Here is a 26,327-nt window from a genome sequence, read left to right on the forward strand (position 1 = left end):
AATCTCAGCATGGAGGGGGATGTCATAATTGTTGGTATTTGGATAAGGCTGAATGCGCTCTTCCAAAAAAATGATTGTGTTTCAAATGCAGGCATATTTAGGATTTTAATTCCCAAAAATCAAATGTATGAAGTACCTACCTGTCTTTTACAGTAACCAGCGCCTTTACCATAGCTTTTCAGACCCAAAGCATTCACTTCGAGTGAATGAAGCCTTGCCAGAACTTCAACTGCTGCAACATACAAAGCAGCCCGTTCAGCTGAACAAACTCCTGGAATCCTAAGATCTCGAAAAATCCGTCCCTAAAATGCAGAAGAATCACATAGGTTAAAAAATCCCACTGCAATTAATGTTCAATCAGGTAAATCATAAACTAAACATAAACTGTTTATTGAATGCATGACATTCAGCCATATCACTCTGCAACTTACAACTAACATCCCACTAAAGCTAAGCTGGTGTGAGCCTGGTCAGTACATGGATGGGACACCTCCTGGAAAAAAACAAGGTTGCTGCTGGTAGAGGTGTTAGTGGGGCCAGTAAGGGGCGCTCACCCTGTGGTCTGAATTGGTCCTAATGCACCCCATGGCATTGGTGCCCAAATGGGGACGCCGTACTGTAAAAAGGAGTTGTCCTTTGGATGAGACATAAAAACCGAGGTCCTGACTCACTGTGGTCATTAAAAATCTTAGGGTGTTTCTCAAAAAGAGTAGGAGTGTTACCCTGGCGTCCTGGCAAAATTTCCTATTGGCCTTTACCAATCATGGCCTCTGAATAATTCCCATCTATGAATTGGCTTCATCACTCTGTTCTCCTCCCCACTGATAGCTGATGTGTGGTGAGTGTACTGGCGCACACTGGCTGCTGTCGGATCATCCAGATGGGCGCTGGTGGTGGTGGAGGGGTCTCTCCATTACCTGCAAAGCACTTTGAGTGGACTGTCCAGAAAACCAAGACATAAGTGTAAGAAATTCTTAATTATTATTATTTCATTTAATGATGTGTTGTCAGAGGCACAAAGGCCATCCTTTTTTCAATAGAAAGAACTGAGAAATGAGGTGATACAGAAGGTGCTAAACTACCTAGAAAAGATTAAACATAGCTCTTATTAGAAAGCAAAAATCCATGCGATGATTTGTGAAACACATTGCACACAACTTCCGAAGGTTCTACAATCCAGCAGACCAACAAAACAAAGTAACCTGAAGAGCAAGATTTTTTTTTGTCATGCTAGAGGATGTGAAAGATCCCAGTATGTGGTAGTATGCCCTAGAAACTTTGTGTATTAAATCTCTAGTTTCTTGCTTATCAGAAGAGGTAGCTCCCAGCGTGCTTACCTTGTCCATGAGGTGTACCTACAGTCTTTCCACTGTGCCAAGCCCTAGCCAAACAGCTTTACAAAACTTCAGACTAAACATACCTTAGTTTTTATCTTTCCCCCTTTTGTTGGACTATGTGCAACACTGGAACCCACTACTTTCACTGAGAAACTATACAAGACTTTCCATGTAGAGTGGTGGCTCTTAAAATTTACCTTGCCCCCCCAACAGCAGATTCCATCACACAGCTGGCCTTTGTTTTACTTATTTATTTCTTTGTGCATACCCAACATGCCTCTAGGTATGCTGAGTTACTTGCTGGTATGTCACTCTGTCTGCCCACTTTTGGTTGTTGGCAAACTCTACAGGTTACTCTCATCATTGTAAGCTTTCCTGAAATGCAAAAACGTCGCTTATATTTTTCTTTCCAGCGAACCGAGGCTTACGAATGGGCCTTTGGGAGCTATAAACAGTGCTATCCTGATCTCTTGTCCAGGCCTTCCCAAAACCAAGGTTTCTGTTAATGCTGGATAATAACACCAGAGACAAGGACTGTTCATTGTTAGGAAATAAAGCAAGACTCCATGTCCATGAGCACTTCGGCATGTGTGTTCTGTTCTGTAACAAATACAGCCCATGCAGAGCATAAGAGACATACGTGTTATATTATATCTAGTGCATAACATGCTCTGGTATTCTGCAATGTCTACAGGAGGAAGGCAATTCAACAATTAAAACTTTTCTTAATTATTTAGTGGGTACTATATATATAGTATATTACTATATACTGTATGGTGAAGGAACTAGTAGAGGTTAACTCCAAACTGAAAGTTAAGATGGAATTTCAGGTTCAGGTCAGGTCAGGTCAGGTTCAGGTCTTGAATGTCTTATTATATACATGCATATATGTTACTAATTATTTTCTTTATAAAGTAATGTAAATCCACAAGGCTAAAGGTATTTTAGAGAAAACTGATCAGAAATACAGTTATAGTAATCCAGTGCCAATATGTAATAATCGGGTGACAATTTGCACATAAGTTAAATAATTTTATAACAAATACTGTATATGCATGTTATGAGTTTTCTAAGGCATCACTAACACAGTTTAACAGTAACAGTTATTAATATGAAGCATCATTAGTTTTAGCTGGGTACCCATCATTTTGTTACAGAATGGGGAAGCTCATTAAAAAACAATGTTGGGTTACCACACAGTGTCCTGAAAGGTTTAGACTTACCGGCACATGTTGCATCAGGTAGAACTCAGTTCCGATGACTGATGCATCACTGCAATACAGTAGCGGCTGTGGCACAGGAAACCCAGCTGAGAACAAGGCCTTCTGTACCCGGAACTCTCTGTCCACCTTTGAAATACAACAAGGAGGCATTATTAATTGAATAATAAACCATCACATAGAAATTGAGTGTCTAAAGAATGACCAATGAAGCCACATCAGATGTAGAACTTCTAACGTTTAAAACCATATCCCTGCACTTGAGGGCCAAAGGATCTTCTGGTTTTACTTGTCTTTATAATTAGCAGTACACATGAATTAAATTAAACCAATTCCTTCCCCCAGGAAGTGAGCTGCTGAGATCCTGAAAAACAGTAAGCCTATGACCACTGGGAACTGGGAAGAAGAATAAAATTGCAATCTATTACTGGTAAACCTTTACAATATATCACCACATTCTTTACAAAAAGTGACTGGTTATTGTAAAGTCTCTTGCACCAGCTTTTAGGAATGTTAACCATACATAACTACTTCAAATCAGTGATATTTAAGGATTTCCTTAAATCCTTAAATGTGTGAACAGCTCACTTCAGGTTCAGCCGAAAAAAAACAATGGGGTTTAGGTTTCTTCTTCGACTGTTTTAGACCATATTGTGTGCTTAGGATTATTGTCTTGCAGTATTTCAGCTGAACTTCAGGTGACGAATGTGTGGCTTAACATTCTTCTCCAGAATTAGCTGGTAATATACCAAATTCATGGTTCTTTCAATGACAGGCTGTCCAAGTCCTGAGTCCCTGTGTAACGAAGCGTAGTTCTGGACCCTATGCAAACGGTATAATCCGGAAGAAAGTGGAATAGGAAGACAAGGATCAGGAGGGGTTGACAGACAGGGGGGCATGACCATGGGGAACTGGTGCTCGGGGGCCATAGCCAGGGTGAACAAGTCCAAGTAGTCCAGGGGGGGAAATCTGCAGTGAAGTCCAAAAGTCCAAACGGGGTGGTCCAGCTTAAAAGTTAAAAACCAGAACGGGATCCATTAAAAACGGGGATGACGAGGCCAGGCGCTCTGAACCCCGGACTCTGCTGGGTCAGGATGCCTATAGGAAGCCTATGCCCTCAAGCCGCGGACGTAGGGCGACCTGATGGTAGGCGGACCTCCGGGCGTCTTCCACGTTCCACGAGTAGCGAGAGCGCCTGGCTTATAAAAGGACGGGCAGGATTGGAGGTAGGTGCATGAAATCATCGAAAATGTGAAAGAGCCGGAGCGCCCTTAAGAGGAAGGATTACAATCGTGACACCCTGTGGTTTCACCACACAAAATGTTTCTTCTTTTGGCCTAAACGTTCAACTTTCACTTGCTCTGTGGCAAATTTGAAAAGGGTGGTAATGTTCTTTTAAGAAAGCCATGGTTTCTGTTACTGTTCATTATTTTCCATATATTTAAGGCAATAAAATTGATATTACGCACAGTGGAAGTGGCATGCAGATCCTTAGATGTTACTCCGGGGTTATTTATCACTTTCTGTGTGTTCATCGGGTAATAAAACAAAGTGAACTATTTGTATAAGAGGATATTAATTCATTTCTTTTTTGAAGGGTAAAGGGCTCCAAATACTATTTTTATAATGTTCTTTTTATTTGCTTTTATTTTAAACGTAACGATGACAGTAGTAATACAAAAAGAAATAAACTACATAATAAAGTGTTGTGGCATATACTATAGAGACAGAACTGCACAGCCTCCAATACCAAAATAATATTAAAAAGAAAGAAGAAAACATAACTAAATTCAGAAAGGAGACCAGATCATTCAAAGTGGAGACCAGATCTTCTACAAGTGCTCAGATGTTGAATGGAGAATATATGTCAGAGCCACATTTCAAGTCGGTACCTTGGAGACAGACCACAGGAGCAAAATACATTTCTCAGAAAAATGAGCAAGCATAGAAAATAGATGTTGAGAATCTTTGTCAAGTCTGACTGTATAATCACTGTGTAGAAGATACAATTCTGCAGACATATAGTAGTAAAATGTATACCCAAGATTTTTTCGATGTCAGAATGTACATTATTCCAGTATTGTCTAATTTTATCACACTGCCAGAATAAATTAATAAAGGTACACATCTGAGAGTAGCACTTAAATCATTGATACTATAAAATATGTTAAAAAGGATAAAACACTTCTTAAGGACAGTTTTAATAATGTCTTAGCTCCCTCATGTGGCAAATGTGTGACGTTTCCATCAGTCTCAGACTGTATCCCCAGGACTACTCTTAACCAGACTGTATATATTCAATATTCTTTTATATATATATATTTATATATTGTTGTTGATCATCCTTTTGCATCACTGAAAAGAAATGAAAGTGAGAAACGCTGTTCAATTTGTTATGGATTTATTCAGTAATTTACTGCTTCCTATAACTAACTGTCAAAACAAACCTTAACAGGTCATCAATAATGGAACAAAAGCATGGCTTAAATATTACATTTCAAATAAATACATTATTAAATGCATCTAACACTCCCTTAATAATTATTCTTTAATCAACTTCAGCTAAATTGCTTAAATTCCAGACATGGTAATTGTTTAATTCATATTCTAAACGCATGAAAATTAGCCATGAAAGATGTAAATAAGTGGTTTAATTAATCTAAGTGATTAGAGCTCAGCTGGAATGAAATCCACAAGACACAGGGGATGCCAAAAACAGGAATGAAAATCCTAAAGGTTTTAAAAAAACAATGAGATTTAATTGATTGTTATTTTTAAGTCTTCACTTTTAATTCTATCGCAAGTACACAAAAGAAAATCTTGTCACTTCATCCAGCTTTCAAGACTGTGTCTAATGTAAAGAACTATTACAATACTACCAGACTCCAAAAACTCCTAGAAAAGAAAATTAAAAGTAGCATAGCCATCACAATTCATACTGTACTGTAAATGGATCTTGGTATAAATATATTATATGATATTATATGATAACTGATACAGATATGGATATAAATCAAGATTTAGTTAAATCAAATTTTGTAATACTGTATCTATAATTGAGATACAATAAAATACAATCAATAAAGTGAAGTCCATAATGTAAAATGACAGAAAGGGCACAAACAGAGATAATTTATTATGCTTATTAAAATTTGTGACAACAAATGTGGCAACATGGCTGCGAAAGTAAGTCAGTTCTACATGTTTTTAATTGGAAACAACTCAGGCAATGATGTGACTTACTTGCTTAGTAACACACTCTGCAAGTACTACGTGAATTAACTTACAGATAAAGCATACAATTCTAACTGTAAATGGATACAGAAATGCTCAATCATCTATAATGTCTGAAATGTGTTATCATATCATATTTAAAACATTAAGAGTCTAAACATATATAGTCATATACAGACTATAGTCTAAACATGTGGGTCGCAAGAAAGCAATATCAGTGGACAGAGAGAGCAGTCTTATTGTCCACTGGTAATATATACATTGGAAAAGGACTTGGGAAGAGAACAATTAAACACCCTCAATCCACTCTCTCTTGACCTGACCATCAAACCTGAAACTGATGAATAAAAGATGAAAAATCATTATCAAAAATGATACCACAGCCTGTGCCACCTTCCATATCTCATGTACAGATGCAGAAGCAAAGACTGGAGTTACTCCAAAATGACATTTGTAAAATCCTGGAGACAGGATGTCAAGATTTGGAGTAGCAGACAACAAAATCCTTCTTAGAGAATCAGAAAACGGTGCCTCATTCATGACAATTCCACTAAAAAGCAATAAAATAGGCTTCAAAGGAAAACTGGTGCTCTCTTGACAGTTCAGAGTCTAGCTTTGACATCAGGACCTGTTCTGAACACTTGTATAAAAACAAAAAGGGTCATAATTCACATCTTGGGTTTGGGACTAACCCAAATGGTTCAAACACATAATATTAATCTACGTAAAAATAATTTTAAAACACATTATTCTGAGATTACCAAATTAAGATGATTTGGATTCCTCCAGGCTGTAAAAATATTTTCCTATCTAATTGGAAGAATACCAAGCTGTTAATTAGCCCAGAACCTTGCAATGTTTGGTAAGCATGTAATTAGAAATGACAGGTGTCCCATCTTTTGAGGAAGCATTACAACTAAGACAAATTCACCTAGGGCTGGGAGGTGTTTTCTATTAGACTACAGATGTACATACAGAAGATCATAATCTTAGACACTGAAAAGGCAATCATAATCTTGGAGGACCACTGTGTTTGCAGGTTTTTACCCCACTTCAACTCTAAAGCCTAAAGCAGCTCCTACTTCTAGATCATCCAGTTTTAGGGCTCTGAAGAGATCTAGACAACCTGCAAACATAGGACCAACATGAACATAACATAGGTTACAAATGAGATTTTAACCAATTTGGCCCATGTTATCCATTTGGTACATAGTAGTTAAGTGATCCAAGGATCTTATCCAACCACGTCTTAAATGAAGCCAGGCCTGTATCACATGGCTGAGTACTGTAGCTTGTTTCACAGTCCCACAGCCCTTTGGATTAAACAGTGCCTACTATTCTCACTTAAATGTACATTCACCTAGTCGCCATGTGTGCTGTTTGTTTTGTGTTGAAGAAGCCCACTGGGTTGACTTTGTTAATGCCTTCTTCTAACCTCGAAATATAGAAATAGCGTTACAATTCCCCATTATAGTGAAAAAACACTTAGGCAGCTTGTTTTACAAGAAGCCACCTGCATCATCACCTTCCTTCCCCTCTAGCAGTCTGAACAGCCTGATGTGCTTCTTCTGTGATCTGTCTTCCTCCTTACAAGACAGGCAGTGTGATTATTAACTACCTTTAACAATAAGATGTGACACTCTTTCCCATCTCTTTCTGTTGTTTCTTTTTCTACTTATACATGTTCTTATCAAGATCCTGCATTGCAAAGTGTCCCAATTTGACTAAAGACACTGCAGACAATGAGTCTTCTTTTGAGTACCAGTCATTTAAAGGATAAAGGAGATGGGGAAATTGACCAATTTAGCAAAAAAAAAGGTAATAAAGTGGAGTTCTTTGTTACCAACCTTCTCAATCTGCAAAACACGTGATATTCCCATGTAAAAACATCTGGAAGTACAAGCTTAAGATAAAATGTTTGATGAAGATTTTTGTGATGCTTTAAGGTACATGTTTGATTGCTGTTTTAGAAATGCTGAGATTAAAAATGCAATTTAGCATCTTAGAAAAAAAGCTAAAATAACTAGATGTCACAACTAGACTTCTATCAGCACAGCCACAGTGGCAGTGATACAGGTACAATTCATCCTAAACCCCTCCATGAGACAGTAATAACATAGTCACATGTGCTATGGACAGCATGGATCCAGTCACTCAGGGACTGGAACATTGTACACAATCCATAGAAAGGATTCTCTGTCAAGGTGCTTCCGTACATTTATGAAAAGATCATCTTAACATTGTACTAATCATACAGAAATGTACTCAGACAGTTATTGTTCAAAAAAGCACCTTTATTTGTGATTATATTGGCAGGTCGTGGATCCAAATTTGAATGAAAACACTGTCCAGTCTGGTGTCATGTTAATTAATGCATAATCTTAAATAAGTCAAAAACTTTCCATAGTGTACATATACTACCTACAAAGATTAGTAAAATTTCAATATCTCCATGCTCTAACCTGAAGGACATCTATAACATATAACACTCTCACAGATGTTTTCTCTTTTCTGCCCTTCCTATATTTTCTGCTTTTTGATTACAACTTCTACACTAGATACTCAAAAGCAAGTACATCACTCATATGAATTAAATTGACACCAGCTGGGATTGAGGTAACAATTGAATTCTCGAGCTGTAATGCAGAATGTTGAATACTCATCCAATCTCTGTGGATTCAGATCTCCAGCAGACACAAAGGAACAGCGACAGGCTGTTGCTGCATCCAATCGGCATCCTCTGGCTCGGTGCCGCTGGAGGTGTGGGAGAAGGAGGGAGAGATTCCTGCTGCGGCGCACTGGCAGTGCCTCTCTGAGGACCTGGCTAGTCAGTCCTGGCTGAACTAGCAGAGTTTGTGCACATGGAAAGTGACTGTGGGTCCAAGCATGTCACTCCTTGGAAGGGAAGAAGACCAGTTCGTTCCTGATTCAGCTGTTGACAGTTCGGACCGTAGTTCACTCGTCGATCAGGCGAGCATTTGCGGTGGGTTCACGAGGCTTGCTGCTGGGCTAACCTCGGTCGGATCCGTTGGTTATGCGCGGGCGACCTCCAGTCTCGACTCTTAGAACAAAGTAAAGTCCTGGCACACGGACACACAGGCCACCACATGATTGTCCGAGCCAAGTCCGAGAACGTCCTGGAGGGGCGCCCTCTGTGCCCTGAGCTGCCTCTTTTATCTGGAGGAACTACGGTCATTCATTGGTTGAAAGTTTCACGGGCTTTTCGAGACCCACTTGGGGTTACCCCGCTCTACCAGTTCCTGATTGGCTGATCAAGGTGGAGAATGAGTAACAATGCTCTCTGACCTTAGGGTTCTTAGATGAGACTCTCCCTTGGAATCTCCTAGACAGAAAGGCGCCAGAGATGACCATTCATTAGGGTGGCTGAAGAATCTCTGCTCTGGGAGCTATTCCTTATCAGAAAACTCTATCAGACAGAAAAACACCTTCAATCTGAACCACATGGAATGGCCTCTCTGTGTCCAGCACCACACAGATGAGGGAGAGAGACCGGCGGGGGAGACAGCAAGCTTTATTCCTGTATTATTAATAAGCATTGCCGCTACAACTGTGTTCACAACGTAGTACAATATGGTTTACGTGTTAATTAGTGTACTGCAACTTGAGAAAACAAAAACAAAGGAAGTGTGGTGAAATCACAAAATCTGCATCTTTATGAAAAATATGTAAGTACTGTGCACATTTAGTGCAAGGGACAGTACTGACAGTTTGGTCAGTGAATGTTCACGTATTGTACCTTATGTGCCCCTGGCAGGAGTTGTCCTGGAGGTTTTTTCCTCAGAACGTAATTCCTATTCGTTGTCTCCAGAAGAAATGTAGGGTTGGACTGCCCTGATCTGTAAGAAAGATTTACAGTAAACCTATTGATTCTACACCACATGGGGACGTCTCACTTGTGTTCTATGATTATTAAGAAATGCAATGACACTGAAAGAATTACTGTACTAGTCAGAAAAACCTGCATCTTCCTTGCTTCATTAAAAACGTGATGAATATTAGGAGCAAAGTGCACACTCATTGTCACCTCAATCGTCAACCCTACCAGAAAACTTGAATTCGTTTCGAGTCAGCAACAATGTATTTTAGAGACAGTTTTGTTAAAATAACCTGAGCGACAAGTGTTGCTAGTTAAGCGCAACTCCGAAAACATGGTTTTTAAAAATATTCATATAAACTACAAATAAAAAATACAATGAATAACAAGGAATTAAATTAGATGACAATCTTTAAAACAAATTATAACCGGTACAATTTCAATTGATATAGAATGTTAAACTTACTTGTATTGCCTGACAGTAATAGTATCGTTAGTTGAAATCCCCTGTATATTGTCGCATAAATACTTTTGCAAGGCCCCAACATTGAAACGGTGCTGTTCTCGGACAGCAGTTATTTCTTCTTCCATGTTTAACTTAAAAAAGATAAAGTTGTTTTCTCCTAACTGGAAAGACGAACGATATATCGCATGTCCAAAGTCCAGAGTTCACGTACGTCCGCATATACAATTCGGGTAAACACGAATATGAAAACGGGGAGTTCCGCTTTAGTGTTATATAAAGTTACTTGCAAGATAACCTATGTAGACAAATGTACAATATATTTATACTTTACAGTGAAAATGTATGTGTTGTTATTAAAACAAAGACTTAAGAGAAGTAATTAAAATATGAATAGTGTAAACTCTTTCAATTTTTACCCTAAAGGAAAATCTAAGCAACATCAGGAGACAAATAACACTCAGATTGTCTTATAATATTTGATTGATTAAAAAAATAAAAAAATAACGTTTTGAACACTTTTATTGTTGCCCTAAATGAAACTCCTCCTTTATTTCATCTCAGGATGGAGCATTTTTTTGTAGAGGTTTGTTTCTGGTCGGACAGAAAAGGGAGACGGTTTCAGGTAGCCGGTTGTTATTACTACAGTGCAGACGTGTCCAAATCAGGGGATAGATATATTGAAAAGCATAACTTGTTTGTGATATTTGGATTTGGGAATTAATTAATTAAATATGTCTACGGTTGAAGAACTAAAGCTTCGCGTTAGGGAATTAGAAAACGAGTTGATCAAATGTAAACAGAGACGAAGTGCAGAGGGTGATGCTACCGGTAAAGAGCCACAAGCCAGAGCCAGGATTGAGAAGATGAGCGCAGAAGTAGTGGACTCAAATCCATACAGGTAAACAGTTCTCAGCATCGATGTTATAACATTGTATATTATCACTGCTACTTCCCTAAGAATTAATTATCCTACATTATTTTAATAAATGTAGCTAGCAATAGAGCACATTATTAACAAAAATCACAAATCTCGTCCTTGTCTTTTACATAGCTTGTACATTTAATTTGTCCTCCTATTACAGAACCTTTCTCCTCGATCTTCTCTTCTTAAACTAACATTCACCACGAGGGGTGCGTAGTCTTTTCTTAATCCTGTGTGTTATAAATTGTGTGCAGTATAACAAACTAAACTCATCTGGATCTATGACCATATGGAGGAATTAACAGGCCGCCGGTCTCCAGTTGTGTTTTGGTTCAACTTACCGTACCAGAGTGGTGGATATTGGCAAGTCGACTTGGCACCTGAAACCTACCTGGGAGTTTTTCAAGGGAAGATGCATGTGGCTGTTGATATGGATTGTCTTTGATGTCAGCAACACTCTCGCTACTTTTGAATGATTGATGGAACTAGATTAAAGCCATGAGCCCCTGTCAACTTTTATTGTCTATCTAGATGTCTCGCTTATGTACACAAATGACCTTTAGCAAGGTCATCATTAACCTGAAGCTTTTTGATGCAGCCTAAAGCCACCCTTGCTGACATTCTTCCCACTGAGGCTCTGCTCTGATGCTTGATGACTGGAAAGTGGGCATCCGAGTGGATCTCCTACCCCGAGGTGGTGAAGTGCCCAGTCGCACTGTGAAACTTCCTGGTGCTAAAAGAACTGATTTCATTTTGGCACTTGAAGACACCAGCCGTAGCAGCGCGATGCTGGCAGCTATTGTGGCCCAGCCACTGAGGAAGGCAGCAGCATAAGCCATACAGGGGACATCTTGGAGCACGTAGTTTGGAACAGCCAAGACTCTGTGTCATTACTTCTACTGGGGGAGTGCCACCTGAACACTCGAGACTTCTTCCCTACCCGTAACACCAGTCTAGCTCAAAAAGGCTCCACATGGCAATCCAGTGCACCACTCCCAACACCTCGTGTGCACAGAGACAGGGAGCTTAGTGACCATGGACTACTTCATCATGAGGCTCCACACAATAGGGGCAAAGCTTTGAATCATGGGGCTTCCCAAGACTGAGGAAGAGCAGCACTCTGCATTGTCGAAACTGACAGGCAGGTGGAAAGCTTAAACAGAAACCTGGCCACGACATTACCACTCTCACTGCAGGATATAAACCTGAATGGGAATGTCAGCTGCCCCTCGTGCTAATGGATTACCAGGCCAGTGTGCAGAATGGCCTTAATGATTGGCCGGGAGCTCCAGATCCCAGTGTTGTTATTATTACACTTTGGGTGTCTGGGTTTGGGACTCTCTTAACACAGACTGGTCAGACTCCTGAACCCTTTTGCGTAAGACATTAGCCATTTAAAAGGGAACTAACTTGGTGGGAGCTCAGGGTTGCTGCTCCTGATGGTGATCATTGGAATCCCTGTAATTTTCTGTCTTTATCCCTGGAAGTCCAGTGGTTTTCTGCTACTTATGTGCTAGGAGTTAGGTTCTGTTTCTGTTCTTTCAAGTTCAAGTTGTTCAGTATTAGTCCATTGTGATTTACTGTAGGTATTAACTGTTATCCCTGTTAACTGTTAAGTCCCTAGTTTACAAGTAGTTTGACACATTATTTTTTATTTTACTTTCATCTGTCTTGCAGTCGTCTCATGGCTTTAAAACGAATGGGCATTGTTGAAGATTATGAGGTAAGTTCAGCCCATTACCTGTTGTTGAATCGTAATTGTGCCAAAGTTGATAATTCGTAATTGGTTAAAATGTTTTTAAAACTTACAGAAAATACGCACCTTTGCTGTTGCCGTGGTTGGAGTCGGGGGAGTTGGAAGTGTGACTGCAGAAATGCTCACAAGATGTGGCATTGGTAAGGTAATGCAGAATTTTGTTTTTCATTTTAGAATTTCGCTAACTGACTGTACCTAATATGGTTCCTAGGAAAAGCTGAGGGCCCAACAATGCCTTGTTGAGATGATAGTCATTGCAAATGCAATAGAGTCAATAGAACAAGTCAATACAGAAAATATTTCAACAACTGAACATCTATCACCATTAATTCATGTCTAACCCTTCTATGAACCACTTCAGTTTTGCACATTTCGGTATTAATATTATTTTTATAGAATTGATCATTTAGGTGCATAAAATTATCTTAGTGAGCAACAGTGAGTTAGGTTGTTTCTGTCTGCAATAGTAATAATAATAAAAAACTGTATTTGATATAGCGCCTTTAAAGGTGGCTTCTCAAAGCACTTTACAGGATGATAACAACAATAAATAAGTAGCGGTTCACATGATTTCAGAAAAAAAATGACCTGTATCTTTGAGGTCCCTCAATCAGGTAGGGAAACTGAAGCTGAGAATTAACCATGAAGACAAAGAAGCTTTCAAAACAAATCAGGGATAAACCTCTATAAAGAAGAAGGGTGTAAAAATAATCAGAAACCCAGTGTGGTTTTTTTTCAGCACGGTGACGTTAATCAATAAGAAGTGGAATACATTCAGACACTATGTAGATCAAGTTGTCTCCCAAAACTGAGCAGCTGGACAAGGACGAGTCCAGTTAGAAATTAAGCAACTAAGTGATACTACAAACATGCGGTAAATAGTTTTGTGGTCTAACAAGACAAAATATGAACATGAAGAAGGCTCCACGGCCAAAACATTGTATTTTCTTTCTTCTCTTTTCAGCATGGAATAAACCTATTACTTGTTCCTTTGCAAAATATGAACATGTTGGACTAAATGCAAAGTGTTAAATGTGATGCAAACCCAACATAAAGTATCACTCAGTTAACACCATCCCTACTGTCAATAATGGTGGTGGCAGCATTATGTTATAGTTCTGCTTCTCATCAGCAGGTACTGGGGAGGTAGAATGGAGCAAAGTACTGGAAAATATTAAAGAACCTGATTCAGACCAAAAACGGGGACAAAAATTCTGTTTTCAGCAGGACACTGGCCCAATACACAATTCCAAAGCAACTCTAGAGTGGCTTCGGAATAAGAAAGTGAATGTCCTTGAGTGGCCCAGTCAAAGTCATAACTTGAATTCTGTCGACACAGGAAAGATGTTCCATAAATGGATCCTAAGAAACCAGAGAGAGCATGAGCCATTTTGCCAAGAAGAGTGGGCAAAGGTGGTACTTACTTAAAAAGACTTGTAACTAATTCCACCAATTATTGAGCTTACAAGTCTGTCTGAGAACTTTTGCCATTGACATTTCATTTTTTTTTCTTTAGTTTTTGATGACCATTACTCTAACCTACCATTAGGAGTCTTCAGTTTGAACATACACACATTTTGAATGAAATATTAATTTTAAAACATGTTCGCATAATTTTGTAATTTCACAAAATGGGTTGTGTCCAATCAGTCTGAATACTTTGGCGAAGCACTGTATGTATTTTGAATAACTGTCTTTTTAGTTGTTTAGTTAATGCCAAAACAGAGATGACATTTACAGGAACAGCTACCTTAAACAGCGTGGGCTAGAGAACGTAATGTCCTGTAAGCATGGATTTCTGAGTTCTGTAGTAGTGGTGCATTAGTCTCTGAGTCACCTATTTTCTTGTTTTCCATTGCAGCTGCTGCTCTTTGACTATGACAAGGTAGAACTGGCAAACATGAACAGGCTCTTCTTCCAGCCTCATCAAGCTGGGCTGAGCAAAGTGGAAGCAGCAGAACACACGCTGAGGTAAAGAGTCTGTTTTTTTCGCAATGTAGGGCATGGAAGGGGGCTGGAGAAAAGTATGGATATTTGTCATGTTATAGTCCGAGCACCTGCAACATGTTCTCAGGCCTGAGCTCTTCCACCTCCTGTTTTTCTAATTTACTGATCAAGTCCCTTATTTTTAACTAGTTGTCCTTGATCAACTGGGTTGCAGTACCACCAATTCCAGTTTGTTTAACATCTATATATTTGGCATACAAATATAATTATTTTTTAAGCGCACAATTTGATAGGAGGTGTAATATTATTGGTGCATACTGTCCATTTCAGTAGTGTCTGATTCCATAGGTAAAGTTTAAAATCATTATGCGCGTATAGTAGTTTCTGCATTATTTGTGGAAGGGAGAGTAGGTGAATTGTGTAACTTAGACAAGTTTGCCTTTGTTTTCATCAGCATATTTTTCAGTACATTGTCATCTCAGTAGTCATCAGTAGTCATTTATATAGTTGAGTAGTGATCTCAACTATATAAAAACCATTATGAAAAACCAACATTCTGCATTTTATCTTGTTAAAAAATCTGGGACTTTGTAACAACCAAGTATTTTCCGCTATTTGTCTTTCTCAAGTTTCTGTAGTTATGTACGTAATAGCCAGAATATACTAAATAAAGCTACTTCCCATAGAGGCATATTAAAAAGTTTTAACTAAGCGCTTATGTTGTTTCTAACCTGCCTCTAACGATAACAAAGAAACAAAAGTACCAGCAGGGTTTTTAACTTCCATTGAAGATCTGAGTTTAGTACCATCAACAACACTGAAGCCACCAAATTTACTAGGCTCTTTAAACATAACATCAGTCATGTCACAGTTTAGCTTAAGAAAGGTCTGGTGAATCCATATCTTAAGGATGCATACACCCATAAACTGCAGAAAGTCTAACATCACTCTTTAATGTGTAATGCGCACTGAAATCCATGTTGAATGATGGGAATGAACTGAGCACCAGGCAAAATGTAAATACAAAAAAGTTAAGGCCCCACCACAGTACCTTTAGGAAACAGTCCGAGTATGAGAGACAACATCAAATTAAGATGATTAATAGGAGCCAAATAAGTGTAGTGTAGAACCAGAGATCCGTAGACAATGTTCTGTACGGTCCAGGTTGATGCCTTGATAAATGTATCAAAAACTGAACCTAAATCCAGAAGGAAATTAATATTAAAGAGATTATTAAGCCAGAATCTGATGTCATGAGAAAATCTTATAACAATTTTAACAAGGGCTTTTACAGTACTATGTCACTATCTAATCCCTAAATGAGAAGGGTAAGAGAGCTTATTTAAAGTGTAAAATGGGATTGTAATTCAGATGCCTCTGAGTACTTGGAAAGGACAAATTAGAAGCAAAACAGTGGTTTTTAAGTACTTGGGGGTCCATATCAGATATTCTTTTTGTTACAGGTGTGATGTTACACTTCAGGCATTTGGGAACAATATCCAATTTCATTGATGGAAATGTTTACAGTTTATTCATTCTATTTACTAGTGATCTTTATCTAGAAGAATGACTGTAGGACCTAATTTTGTTTTCACTGATACAACGTAAAGCAGCTGCAAATTCATCTCCTGTGTTATGTAAGTCAAAAATGGTAACGCTGATTTGATTATCTGACTTTACAATGCAAAAATTACACTGTCATAAATCTGTTAACAGAAACATCAACCCAGATGTGAAGTTTGAGATTCATAACTACAACATCACCACAGTGGACAATTTTGTACATTTCATGGAGCGAATAAGGTGGGTTCCCTGATGTTACTGAATGAGGATTTGCTTTATGTTGTACAAGACGTTAATTAAATGTCTTTTTCACTAATGAATCATGTATCACATTCTTACATTCCTTCTGAATTGTTTAGCCATAGACATATGGAGGAGTGCTGGATAAATGTTTCATAAAAAAATACAGATGCAGTTATATCCTGAACATCATAAGAAGCTCATCAATCCAAATTCTGACATTTGTAAAAAAATGTCCTTCTTTGACTCTAACGACAGAACAGATGTTAAATGCTGCGTACAGTGTTACACATGGTCCACCATTTTTGATTTCTAGAAAAGACATTCAAGTGGTGTTTTCCTATTTGCAAATGCATATGAAATCTGAAGCCTTGGATTTCAAATCCTGAAATTTTGGGAATTGAACTGAAGAGTAAAACACCTGCTGGCAGGTCATATTCATATGTCATGTTTTTGAAAATTGTGAAAACAAATGTTTTTCTTTGCAGCTGAACATTGTAGAGGTTATAACATGGAGCATACAAATATTAGAACAGTATATTATCTTGATAAAGTGGCCTGTCACATGATTTGTGTACCACCTTGCTTTAGGAAAAAAATACTCAAAAGACATCTCCGACAACACATAAGATGTAGATGAATGTAGCAAAACTCAATGTACTTAAAGTGAGTCATGTTGCCTGATAGGATTGTTCATAACCTTAACAACAATTTCTATTGCAATACATTAAAGAAACAGTTTGTTTTTTGACATCTTTAACATTTCTTATATGTTCTTGGTCTTGTTTCTTTGGCGACTGCATTTAATGAAAGATTTACATTTTTTTCTAATTAACAGACTATATATGGCAACCTTGATATATTGGTATCATGAAAATATAGACATAAAATAGCAGGCAGTTGCACATGGCTAACTTGAAAGTCTTAAGAAGGAATATGTATAATACTCATGTTAAAGTGAGTACACAAAATTCAAAGTGATTATCAACATATTAAAATCTTTAAGATACAGGTAAAGGATGGTATACATATATTATCTACATTAAATCTCAACATACATACAACATTAATGCCTTTGTATCGGAGCATACATGTTAATAAGCATGTCATTGCAATTGTGCATATAACAAATAAACTGAACAATGTCTCTAATATTTCTTACATTTCAAAAAGGTGTTTCATGCAGTTTCCTTTCTTTAGAGATGTTGTTAAACTCTTGACTTCTGTCCTCACTGAGCTGTAGACTTTCTGTTATGTAACCACAAGTAAATGTAAAGTACCATGTATATATACTCGTTTTGATAATGGCATGTCAATAGTAATGATTGCAATTGTTGCAGTAAAGGGGGAATGGAAGAAGGGAAACCTGTAGACCTTCTCCTGAGTTGTGTGGACAACTTCGAAGCTCGTATGGCAATCAACACAGTGAGTATTCCTGCTTCATGGGCTTTACCATTATGAATTAATGTGAAAAATGTTTGGAATGCAACATTTGTGCTTATAAGGAAATCATCAGAAATATAGCAATTTTCAATCTTAAGCAATATAGGCATTTAAATAGTGCAGAATACAGTGCATGCTCAATGAATGAGATACAGAATGAAATATGATGCATTAAAATGGGATGCAGCTGAAGAAATATCTTTTAATCTGCATGTTTTTATTTCTATATAATTCCTATATTTCCTAGATATTTTATTTTGACACATATAAAAGAAGGACAATAAGAACATACACCCCAGGATCATAGATCATAGAGGTGTTGTCCAGTAAAAAAAAGTGTTTGTCAATAAATCATTTTGGAGTAGAGAAAGCAAGAGTCAAACATTATGGGACATCCTACCTGACAGAAGAACGCCAATGGAAAAGTTACTGCCAGTTGTTTGCAGTTTGATTTGTTGAAACTTAAACTCACAAGTGTAACATTGGTGAAGATAACACCCGCTGAAGCTCATTAGGCGAGAGCCTGGCCAGTACCTGGATGAGAGACCTCCTGGGAAAGCTAAACAAGGAAATCTAACAGCAGAGCAGGTCTACCTAGATCAACAATATGTGATGGATCCTTCAGGCATAGTAGATACAGTACATTGCTTTTATGCATCATGAGTGCAATTATCCTGCTATTAAAAGTTTCCTCCTATTAAAAGGTCAGCATGGAAGCCTAATGGAAAGTAAGTTATGTGGACTGAAGTATGAGAGTAGAATACATTTCATTACACAGAGAGTCATGATTTTATGAACAGACCACAAACTTTTTCAGTTGAAGTCCTTTATGAAATTACTTGTTATGGTACTTGGCCCAGTGAGATACTTGTATTTAGAAGAAATACAAGTAAAAATATTTGTTGAAAAATAATGAATAAGTGGTTACTTGCAGTGTCTGCATAGTGTTAGTAAAATTGGAATATTTTTTGATACTACCCTACACTTTAAATAATCAGCTATATTGGACTATGTGCTCATAAAATTAAACTACTGTATTGCGGCTGTTTTGAAGTAATTGAACAGCTACAAACCACCACATTTTGTTCACATGTCCTCTGCCCATTCCTGAGGGGATTTATTTTTAAAGAGAAGGAAAAAAAAGTGACTGTTTCTTCAGCAGACGACAATGCCATTTTTGTGAAAATGGGTCATTAATGTTCGTGTGCTTTGCAGGCATGTAATGAGCTTGGCCAAGTCTGGATGGAGTCTGGAGTCAGTGAGAATGCTGTGTCGGGACACATCCAGCTCATGATTCCTGGGGAAACAGCTTGCTTCGCCGTATGTAATTAAAAACATTGTGTAACTAATCACCTTGAATCTTTTTTTTTCAAATAATTATTTTTTGAAGCAAAAATTAATAAAATAACAAAATTATTTTGTTAAAAGTTGAAAGAGGTATAAGCATTATGACATTAGTACAGTTAAAAAGACATATAGCACAAGAAATGAAAGGACGAATGTCCCGTAAAGTAATTCAATATACTGTATGAAAGGGGCGTTATGATGGAAAATGTAGATATAATTGAATAAAATGTAAATTCCTACAAAGTGTCTTTTCAGTCTTGCTTACACTTGTACTTTGTTTTCCCTGGCACTGTGTATTGCGCTAAATCTTTTAATTTTCACATGCGGTAATTACACAGACTCCATTGTACTTCTTGTAAAAAAACATATCTTAAGCTCCGTTTATAAACTAGAAATCAATAAACGTGCAGTTACTGACATAAAGTGCTGTGTATGAGGGTCACTCCATTTGAATGAAAAGCTTACAGTTTCAAGAAACTTAGAAGGCTCTAGAGTACGTTTTGCATGAGCGAGTATTTTCATGCAGATGGATTGACTTTGTTCCAGTGTGCTCCCCCTTTGGTGGTGGCTGCCAACATAGATGAGAAGACTCTGAAGAGAGATGGAGTGTGTGCCGCCAGTCTCCCCACCACCATGGGCGTAGTGGCTGGACTCCTTGTGCAGAACACACTGAAGTGAGCAGCAGGCTTCATTTCTCTTCTCTTCCCCCCCTTGGACCCGGCATAGTGCTGCGAACAGAATTCTTATATTTTCTATCTCAATGTTTTCATTTCTTTTTGCAACTGACTAGCAATATCTTTTAAAACCACGAAAAAAAAGAAATGGAAGAATACGCTTTCAGAAAACACTGAACAAGTTCAGTGTTTTATTACAAAGAGGATGTCGCTGATTCAATGTCAAGAGCCCTTCATCAGAGACCTCCTAATGAAGGATTCTTGACTGAAATAGAAGCAGCATTACCAGTAATTATACTGGTAAATATTCAGCTCTTATTGGAAGTGTATTGGGTTTATTCATTTTTTTCTACAGTTTTCTGAAGTACAAAACAAAAAAATTAAGCCGGGTATATAAAATGCATTTAGAATTTTTGCTGCCTGTTTATTTAGTGTATTATGATGCAGATATTCAGTACCATCTGCTTCCTGGATGCTACGTTAATTTACTTTTTATACCATTATGCCATAGAAGTAGAATCGATTGAAGGATGGTAGTTGATTTGGCTTAGATATTATTTTGTGCACCCTTGTGCTTTTATAACTATATATCTTTATATTGTATTTCTCAGGTATCTCTTGTGCTTTGGGACAGTCAGTTACTACTTGGGCTATAATGCCATGCAGGATTTCTTTCCCACAATGGCTATGAAGGCGAACCCCCAATGTAGTGACAGTCACTGCAGAAATCAGCAAGTGGAATACAGTGTAAGTTTTTTTTATCCACAATTTAAAAATACACTATTTTGTAGCAGTTTATATACACAATAAAGCAACATGAAATGTTATATGGTTCCTTTAATGCAGTTTGTGATCAGCATTGAAGTCCTTGAGCCAACATTTTTTTTTTCCGCTACAAGCCAGTGCAGACGCGTAAATCTTTCAGCAGAGCAATGAGGACCTCTCAGTGTGTTAGGATTACAGCGGTACAACTACAACAACATGGAGGCCGGTCAGGGCAGTTGTTGCTTCTGACTTGGGTCATCCGTTTTGATCTGGCTGCAGCTACACAATCTAGTTTGCTGATTACAGCTCACCTCGTCTCACAGCCTGTAACACTACATGTAAAATTCATGAATCCCTGAAGACACTTCTTGTTTGTTTGTTTTTTTGGTCACAGGCTGTTGTTGCTCAAGAAAAAGTAACAGGATAATTTTTTAAAGCGTTTTTGCTGCAGTGAACATAAAAAAAATAATTCCACTTTTCTTTTCCATACCTACAACCGCTACTGACGTTTAAGTTGAGCAATTTCCCATAATAACGTCATGCCTTGTGTTACTGCAGAAGAAAGAGGCAGAAAGACCCAAACAGGAAGTGGTGGTGGAAGAGGAGCAGGTGGTTCATGAGGACAATGAGTGGGGTAAGGAAATGGCCTCTGACCAATTTCATGTTGTGTTCATATTAGACCAGGACTGTGACAATAGTGTTATTTGCTCAGTCAATGCTTCGTTTTCTTAATTAGACAATGCATCATTATTTTTCAGAAGACAAAAAGTATATAATGGCTAAGCAAAGTTATTTGTAAGTATAATCACCAAATTAACACATTTCTCTACTTCTAGAGCTGAACTTAAAATGCCATAGACTTGTAATGGCTTCTGTCTGTCAACTCACTTCCTCAAAAAATATGACTTCATTATCAAACATGTTTGCACACAAACTGCATTCAAGTATCAAATCTTATAAAGACAACATAGTGTTGTCTCACTCTTTTGTCTGTGTTCAGATACTTGAAATTGTTGCAAGAGGAGGAATACCTCTCTACTTGCAAAAAACTCCAGCAGAATTCTGAGCTACTTGCACAGTGAATTTTCTTGTTGATTACCTGGATTCGAGAGATACTGTAGATATGCCACTGGAACTTGTCTTGCCTGCAATAATTTGATTTTGAGAATGCCCCATAGAAATTACAGCTGGGGGCAAAATTGAATGATGGAAAATCCCAAATATTCACATGATTGCACAAAGAAGTCTGTGTTTTGTTTGGCTCTACCCGTGAATTTGAATGGACATATTCACAGCTTAATTACCAAACATCCTGACACAGATCTCAGTTAACTGATCAGCACCACAGCTCCGCACTGTGTCATAGATACATGGTTTATACATCGAAAAAATACTCTACTTATATAAGCCTGACAAAAATAAGCCCTTAAAAGGCAAAGAGGGAACCCATCATCCTATTAAAATGATCCTGCTCTGGACTAAAACTCTAAGAGGATGCTAACAAATGAAGTGGAACCGATTTCCATATTCCAAATGTGACAAATTAAACTCCCCACCTCTGCCGGGATTAAAGCTGGGACTTTTGCTGGCACCGAGCATGCACAGCTCCACCCCGTAAACAGGTGTGATAGGAGATATTAAGACTGTGTATGCCATAACACGGGGAATTATACTTTCCACAGATACGAGACAGCATGGTGGCACAGTGGTTAACATTGCTTCCTCACAGTGCTTGGGCCCTGGGATCAATCACTGTGGTGCTGTCTGCATGAAGATTGTATGTTCTTCCTGTGCTCTCGTGGGTTTCCTGGTGTTGTGTGGATGAAAATAATAGAGTAAGCCCATTTATGAAGAGTAAAGGTTTATTCCAGTGTGCAGGTCACCTGGATCTGATCTCCAGTCTGCTAAAGAGGAAAACACACTTGTAGTCCAATCATTTCTTCTGCCACAAATGATGCTGATGATTCCCTCCTTCTCTCTTTCTTCCGTATTCTTTGCTTTCTTGTTCTTAATGTATTTACCCTGATCTGCTCTACATCTCTTCATTAAGCTAGCCTTCATGAAGAACTATTAATAAGTTGGTCTGGGTATTTATGTTGGACATGTACCAACATGTTCAAGTAGGTAGCTGCATCAGCGTGCGTAAGCTACAAAGGCTCCACAGTCGAAATGTTGTTTCTTTTCTTCTCATTTCAGCATGGAATAAACCTTTACTTGTTCCTTTGCATGTACTAACATGGCTGACAATTATTTTGCAGAGGCTGAGTTTATCACTTAATACCACACTTTTGATCATTTGGATTTTCAGCCATATTTACTGAAACAAAGGCACGGGACAGCTGTATAATCCAATACCCATTATACTGAGCCTACATAGTAAGTGATTCTGCTGGGAAGTACAAACATGCAACAGTATGAATTTGCATTTTATTCAACAGGCATAGAGCTGGTTTCGGAGGTCACAGAAGAGGAGTTGGAAGCTGCTTCCGGTCCTGTACCAGACTTGCCCGAAGGCATCCATGTGGCTTACTCTATTCCAGAAAAGGTAGGCCTACAGTAGACTTTCTAAGCCTTTACCATGCCCGTACAAGTAAGAGTAGTACCTTAGCTATGTGAAGTCTGGAAGTGAGGAATGGGGACACTGTGAGGTAATGTGAAATTAACTTACATATTCAGTTGCATGATGTATGAATCAAACATTTTATTTTAGAAATTTATTTTTTCTTATATATTGATATCATGTTTACAAATTACAAAGACAATTTAACATGTTTTAATTCTTTAGGATGTACTGTGCTTCATCTAATGACCATTTATTCCATAAACATTTAAAAAGCTTGCCTTTTCTTGACATCACCTTTGAACATTTTGCTCTGCAATACAGAGATTTTAAAAGAATACGATTAAGTGTTCCGTCCTGTAATTGCGCCATTAGTAATGTCAGGGTGAAGACATTTTGAAGACCTACTTTGTACATATTTGTTATGAGCCATGAACATTGTACTCATTGTCTGTCAGTTTTAGAACGTTAACGTTTGTACAAGCAAGCTTAGGTAGGAAGTGCTCACTGAAGCAACTGCTAACTACACGCAAGTTAAGAGGAAGTCAGCTATTACTTTGTAGAAGAAATTGTAGAAACCGAATGAAACTGAATGATTAGAAACAAGGTGCATAGAGTTACTTGAAAGCAAAATGTTCACAAGTATTAATATGCATACATATATGCACCTGCATACATGGATAATTTTATTATGTTTATTATCTTTTTCACTCTTTAATGAACCAAACAAGCAATGTAAAAGAAATTATAATGAGATTAAGAATACTAGACAGAGTGAGGGTGAAGGGAGGTCATGAGACAGCAGGAGGGATTGATAACTGAGTAGCTGGAAAACAACTCCTTATTTGGAGGACACTAGCCACCGCAAAACTAACCTAAACTGGTTTTTAAGTGGCGAAACAGATGAATTGAAGACAAAGTAAGACTCTGGTCCCCCACCTCTGTCTAGTACTTTAAGAGAATAAAAGCAGACCAGGTAGAGGAAAAGAGACGAGTTGCAGAGTGTACTAACTCCCGTGTACGTAAAATAATACACCTTCGTTGTTACAGCAGTCAACTCCCGAGTGATTTTATTTATTTTATTTTACGACCCATGGAGGGAAGAAAGAAAATCTTATTAAAAGTAACAACAATTAAACACAGAGGGTAGGGGAATATGAAGTAAAGAAGATATAAAAGAAAAAGACAGGAAAAAAGGGATTCTGTAGAGATGGAAATCTGATTTTGAGTAATTAATGTAACCATTACTTGTTCCTTTGTGGTTGATACAGCTCCCCCCTCAAACTTCTTCAGGTCATAAAATGCCCCTCTAAGTACAAAATACCTTAAGTATGTGGTTTTCTACGTTTTGCAACATCCTTAAACTCAACTTTTTACAATATTAAAAACTGGGAACTTTCACTATCTTAGATGCAACTGGCGAAAGGTGTATTTTTAATAAGTTCGGTTACTGTTTTACAGGTTGAAACTGCAACATCAGAAGGAGAAACTGTACCAGAGACTGATCAAAGCTTGGAAGAACTCATGGCCCAGATGAGAAAAATGTAGCCTTCATCTAATTCAGTACAATAATAATTTAAGAAATAATATATCGGAAAAGTTCCTTTAAAAGGAAGTCTTTGTTTTAAAAGTTTCTTCGGTTAAACATGGTATAGACAAGTAGGACACACCTAGTTATTGGTCCAAACCTTTTGGAAATTTACATTGAAGATAAAATTGACACTTGCCTGACATTGCAGAAGGAATGCATTGAGATGCAAACTGAGATACCTTGTGCTATTGTGTAGAGAATATATAGTGACTTGCTTGTTAGCATTTACAGTATAGAAACAAATAGTTGTATCTGCTGTTAAAAAGCACTGTCTGAAATCATACTGTTCTGTCATAATAGACTTCATGTTAAAAGTGCTTGAATACTAAAAGTTATGATACGCATACTAGGTTTCAATAAAACTTATATTAGATTATCTAATTTCCAATACTATTTTTTATAATTGATGCATTTTCTCCCTAATGTTGCTATCTTTTCTCCAGTGCTAGCAATGGGTTACAAATTTTGATTTTGGGGTAATCGTCCATCTTTAATAAAATGTCATGAAAACAGGACAAGTTACCTTTCATGAAAAAAATGCCATCTGTGAATATTCTAGTCACATCAAACAAAGTAGTAAACAGGATATGTACTTCTTTTAAACTTATAAAAAAATCAAACTGATCATATCAATAATCAGAAAATTAGTTTACACAGGAGTTATAATTGAAAATCAGATCATGTGATTCAGCTTACATTTTTTACCTCATTTGATTTTTAAATTTAGCTTAAAGCCAACTGAGGCACAATATGCCTTATTTGCCAGATTACAAAAGGAATGACAATGAATTAACCTTTAAAACACCACCAAATATTGCATTTTATATCTGTATGTTTATGAAAATGTTCTGAACAACCTTCTACATTTATAAATGATTAATTCTAATCAGTAAAATAGCTTTTATATTGACACATTAGCTATTATCTGAGGTTTTATGGTGTGTACTCTAATATAGACAGACTAGACAAAAGTAAACCTACAGTCAAGTTGGAAAAGAACTACACTGTATTCTGCAGGTTAACAGTGGTGCCACAATAGTAATGACATTAACAGTTTGTAATTTTACTCTTTCCTTTATGTGTTAATAATAATGCATTTATAAGGCATTCTCTATTGTAATGTCGATAATAGCAATTCTGGTCTGTGGGATTTCTGTTGATTTCTATATGGTAGAGCCTCAGAAACATCAATAGGTTTTAAGGATTTTACCTTATCTTACCTTATTTTATTGTCTTTAGGTCAAGAATGGTTCAGATCTCCTTAACAGGGTACATGTGCAGAGATTGACCAGGAAATTACAGAGATGTTACAATTACTACTTTTCCCATGGAAAGAAATTTGGGGTTATACAGTAGGTGTATCTCTGCCTAAGACTTAACTACAATCCGACAATCTGAAACAAGTCACACCAGCTACAAAGTGGTTT

The 26,327-nt window shown here is 37.6% G+C and overlaps 2 protein-coding genes across 3 annotated transcripts in view; one reads left to right on the top strand and one right to left on the bottom strand.

Moving 5' to 3' along the window:
* Window positions 1-10,315, bottom strand: part of acad11 (acyl-CoA dehydrogenase family, member 11) — a 90,125-nt gene extending 79,810 nt beyond the window's left edge. The window contains exons 1-4 of one of the 2 annotated variants that reach the window (XM_088919015.1): window positions 10,093-10,315; window positions 9,549-9,648; window positions 2,561-2,686; window positions 141-302 (exon numbers count right to left, since the gene is read on the bottom strand). In XM_088919015.1, coding sequence (XP_088775141.1) covers window positions 141-302; window positions 2,561-2,686; window positions 9,549-9,648; window positions 10,093-10,217 — 513 coding nt within the window. In that variant the 5' untranslated portion in view covers window positions 10,218-10,315. The remainder of the gene's footprint in view (window positions 1-140; window positions 303-2,560; window positions 2,687-9,548; window positions 9,649-10,092) is intronic. The other variant, XM_088919016.1, reaches the window with a different exon arrangement.
* Window positions 10,316-10,693: 378 nt separating this feature from the next.
* On the top strand, window positions 10,694-25,412 carry uba5 (ubiquitin-like modifier activating enzyme 5). The gene is made up of 12 exons (XM_088918824.1): window positions 10,694-10,990; window positions 12,692-12,737; window positions 12,826-12,915; window positions 14,632-14,741; window positions 16,434-16,520; window positions 17,861-17,945; window positions 19,179-19,283; window positions 19,857-19,984; window positions 20,596-20,731; window positions 21,308-21,383; window positions 23,188-23,294; window positions 24,771-25,412. Exons 1-12 carry the CDS (start codon window positions 10,824-10,826, stop codon window positions 24,855-24,857), a joined length of 1,224 nt encoding a protein of 407 aa, XP_088774950.1. The 5' UTR covers window positions 10,694-10,823; the 3' UTR covers window positions 24,858-25,412.
* The last annotated feature ends 915 nt before the right edge of the window (window positions 25,413-26,327 follow it).

The sequence above is a fragment of the Atractosteus spatula genome, chromosome 6 (assembly GCF_055471065.1).
Source record: "Atractosteus spatula isolate fAtrSpa1 chromosome 6, fAtrSpa1.hap1, whole genome shotgun sequence".
NCBI classification, from domain to species: Eukaryota; Metazoa; Chordata; class Actinopteri; order Semionotiformes; family Lepisosteidae; genus Atractosteus; species Atractosteus spatula.

Coding starts and splice junctions, on each gene's coding strand:
- uba5 (XM_088918824.1), top strand. CDS start 10,824: ATGTCTACGGTTGAAGAACTAAAGCTTCGCGTTAGGGAATTAGAAAAC. Junction 19,985..20,595: donor CTTGTGCAGAACACACTGAA/GTGAGCAGCAGG, acceptor TGTATTTCTCAG/GTATCTCTTGTGCTTTGGGA. Junction 21,384..23,187: donor TCATGAGGACAATGAGTGGG/GTAAGGAAATGG, acceptor TTTATTCAACAG/GCATAGAGCTGGTTTCGGAG.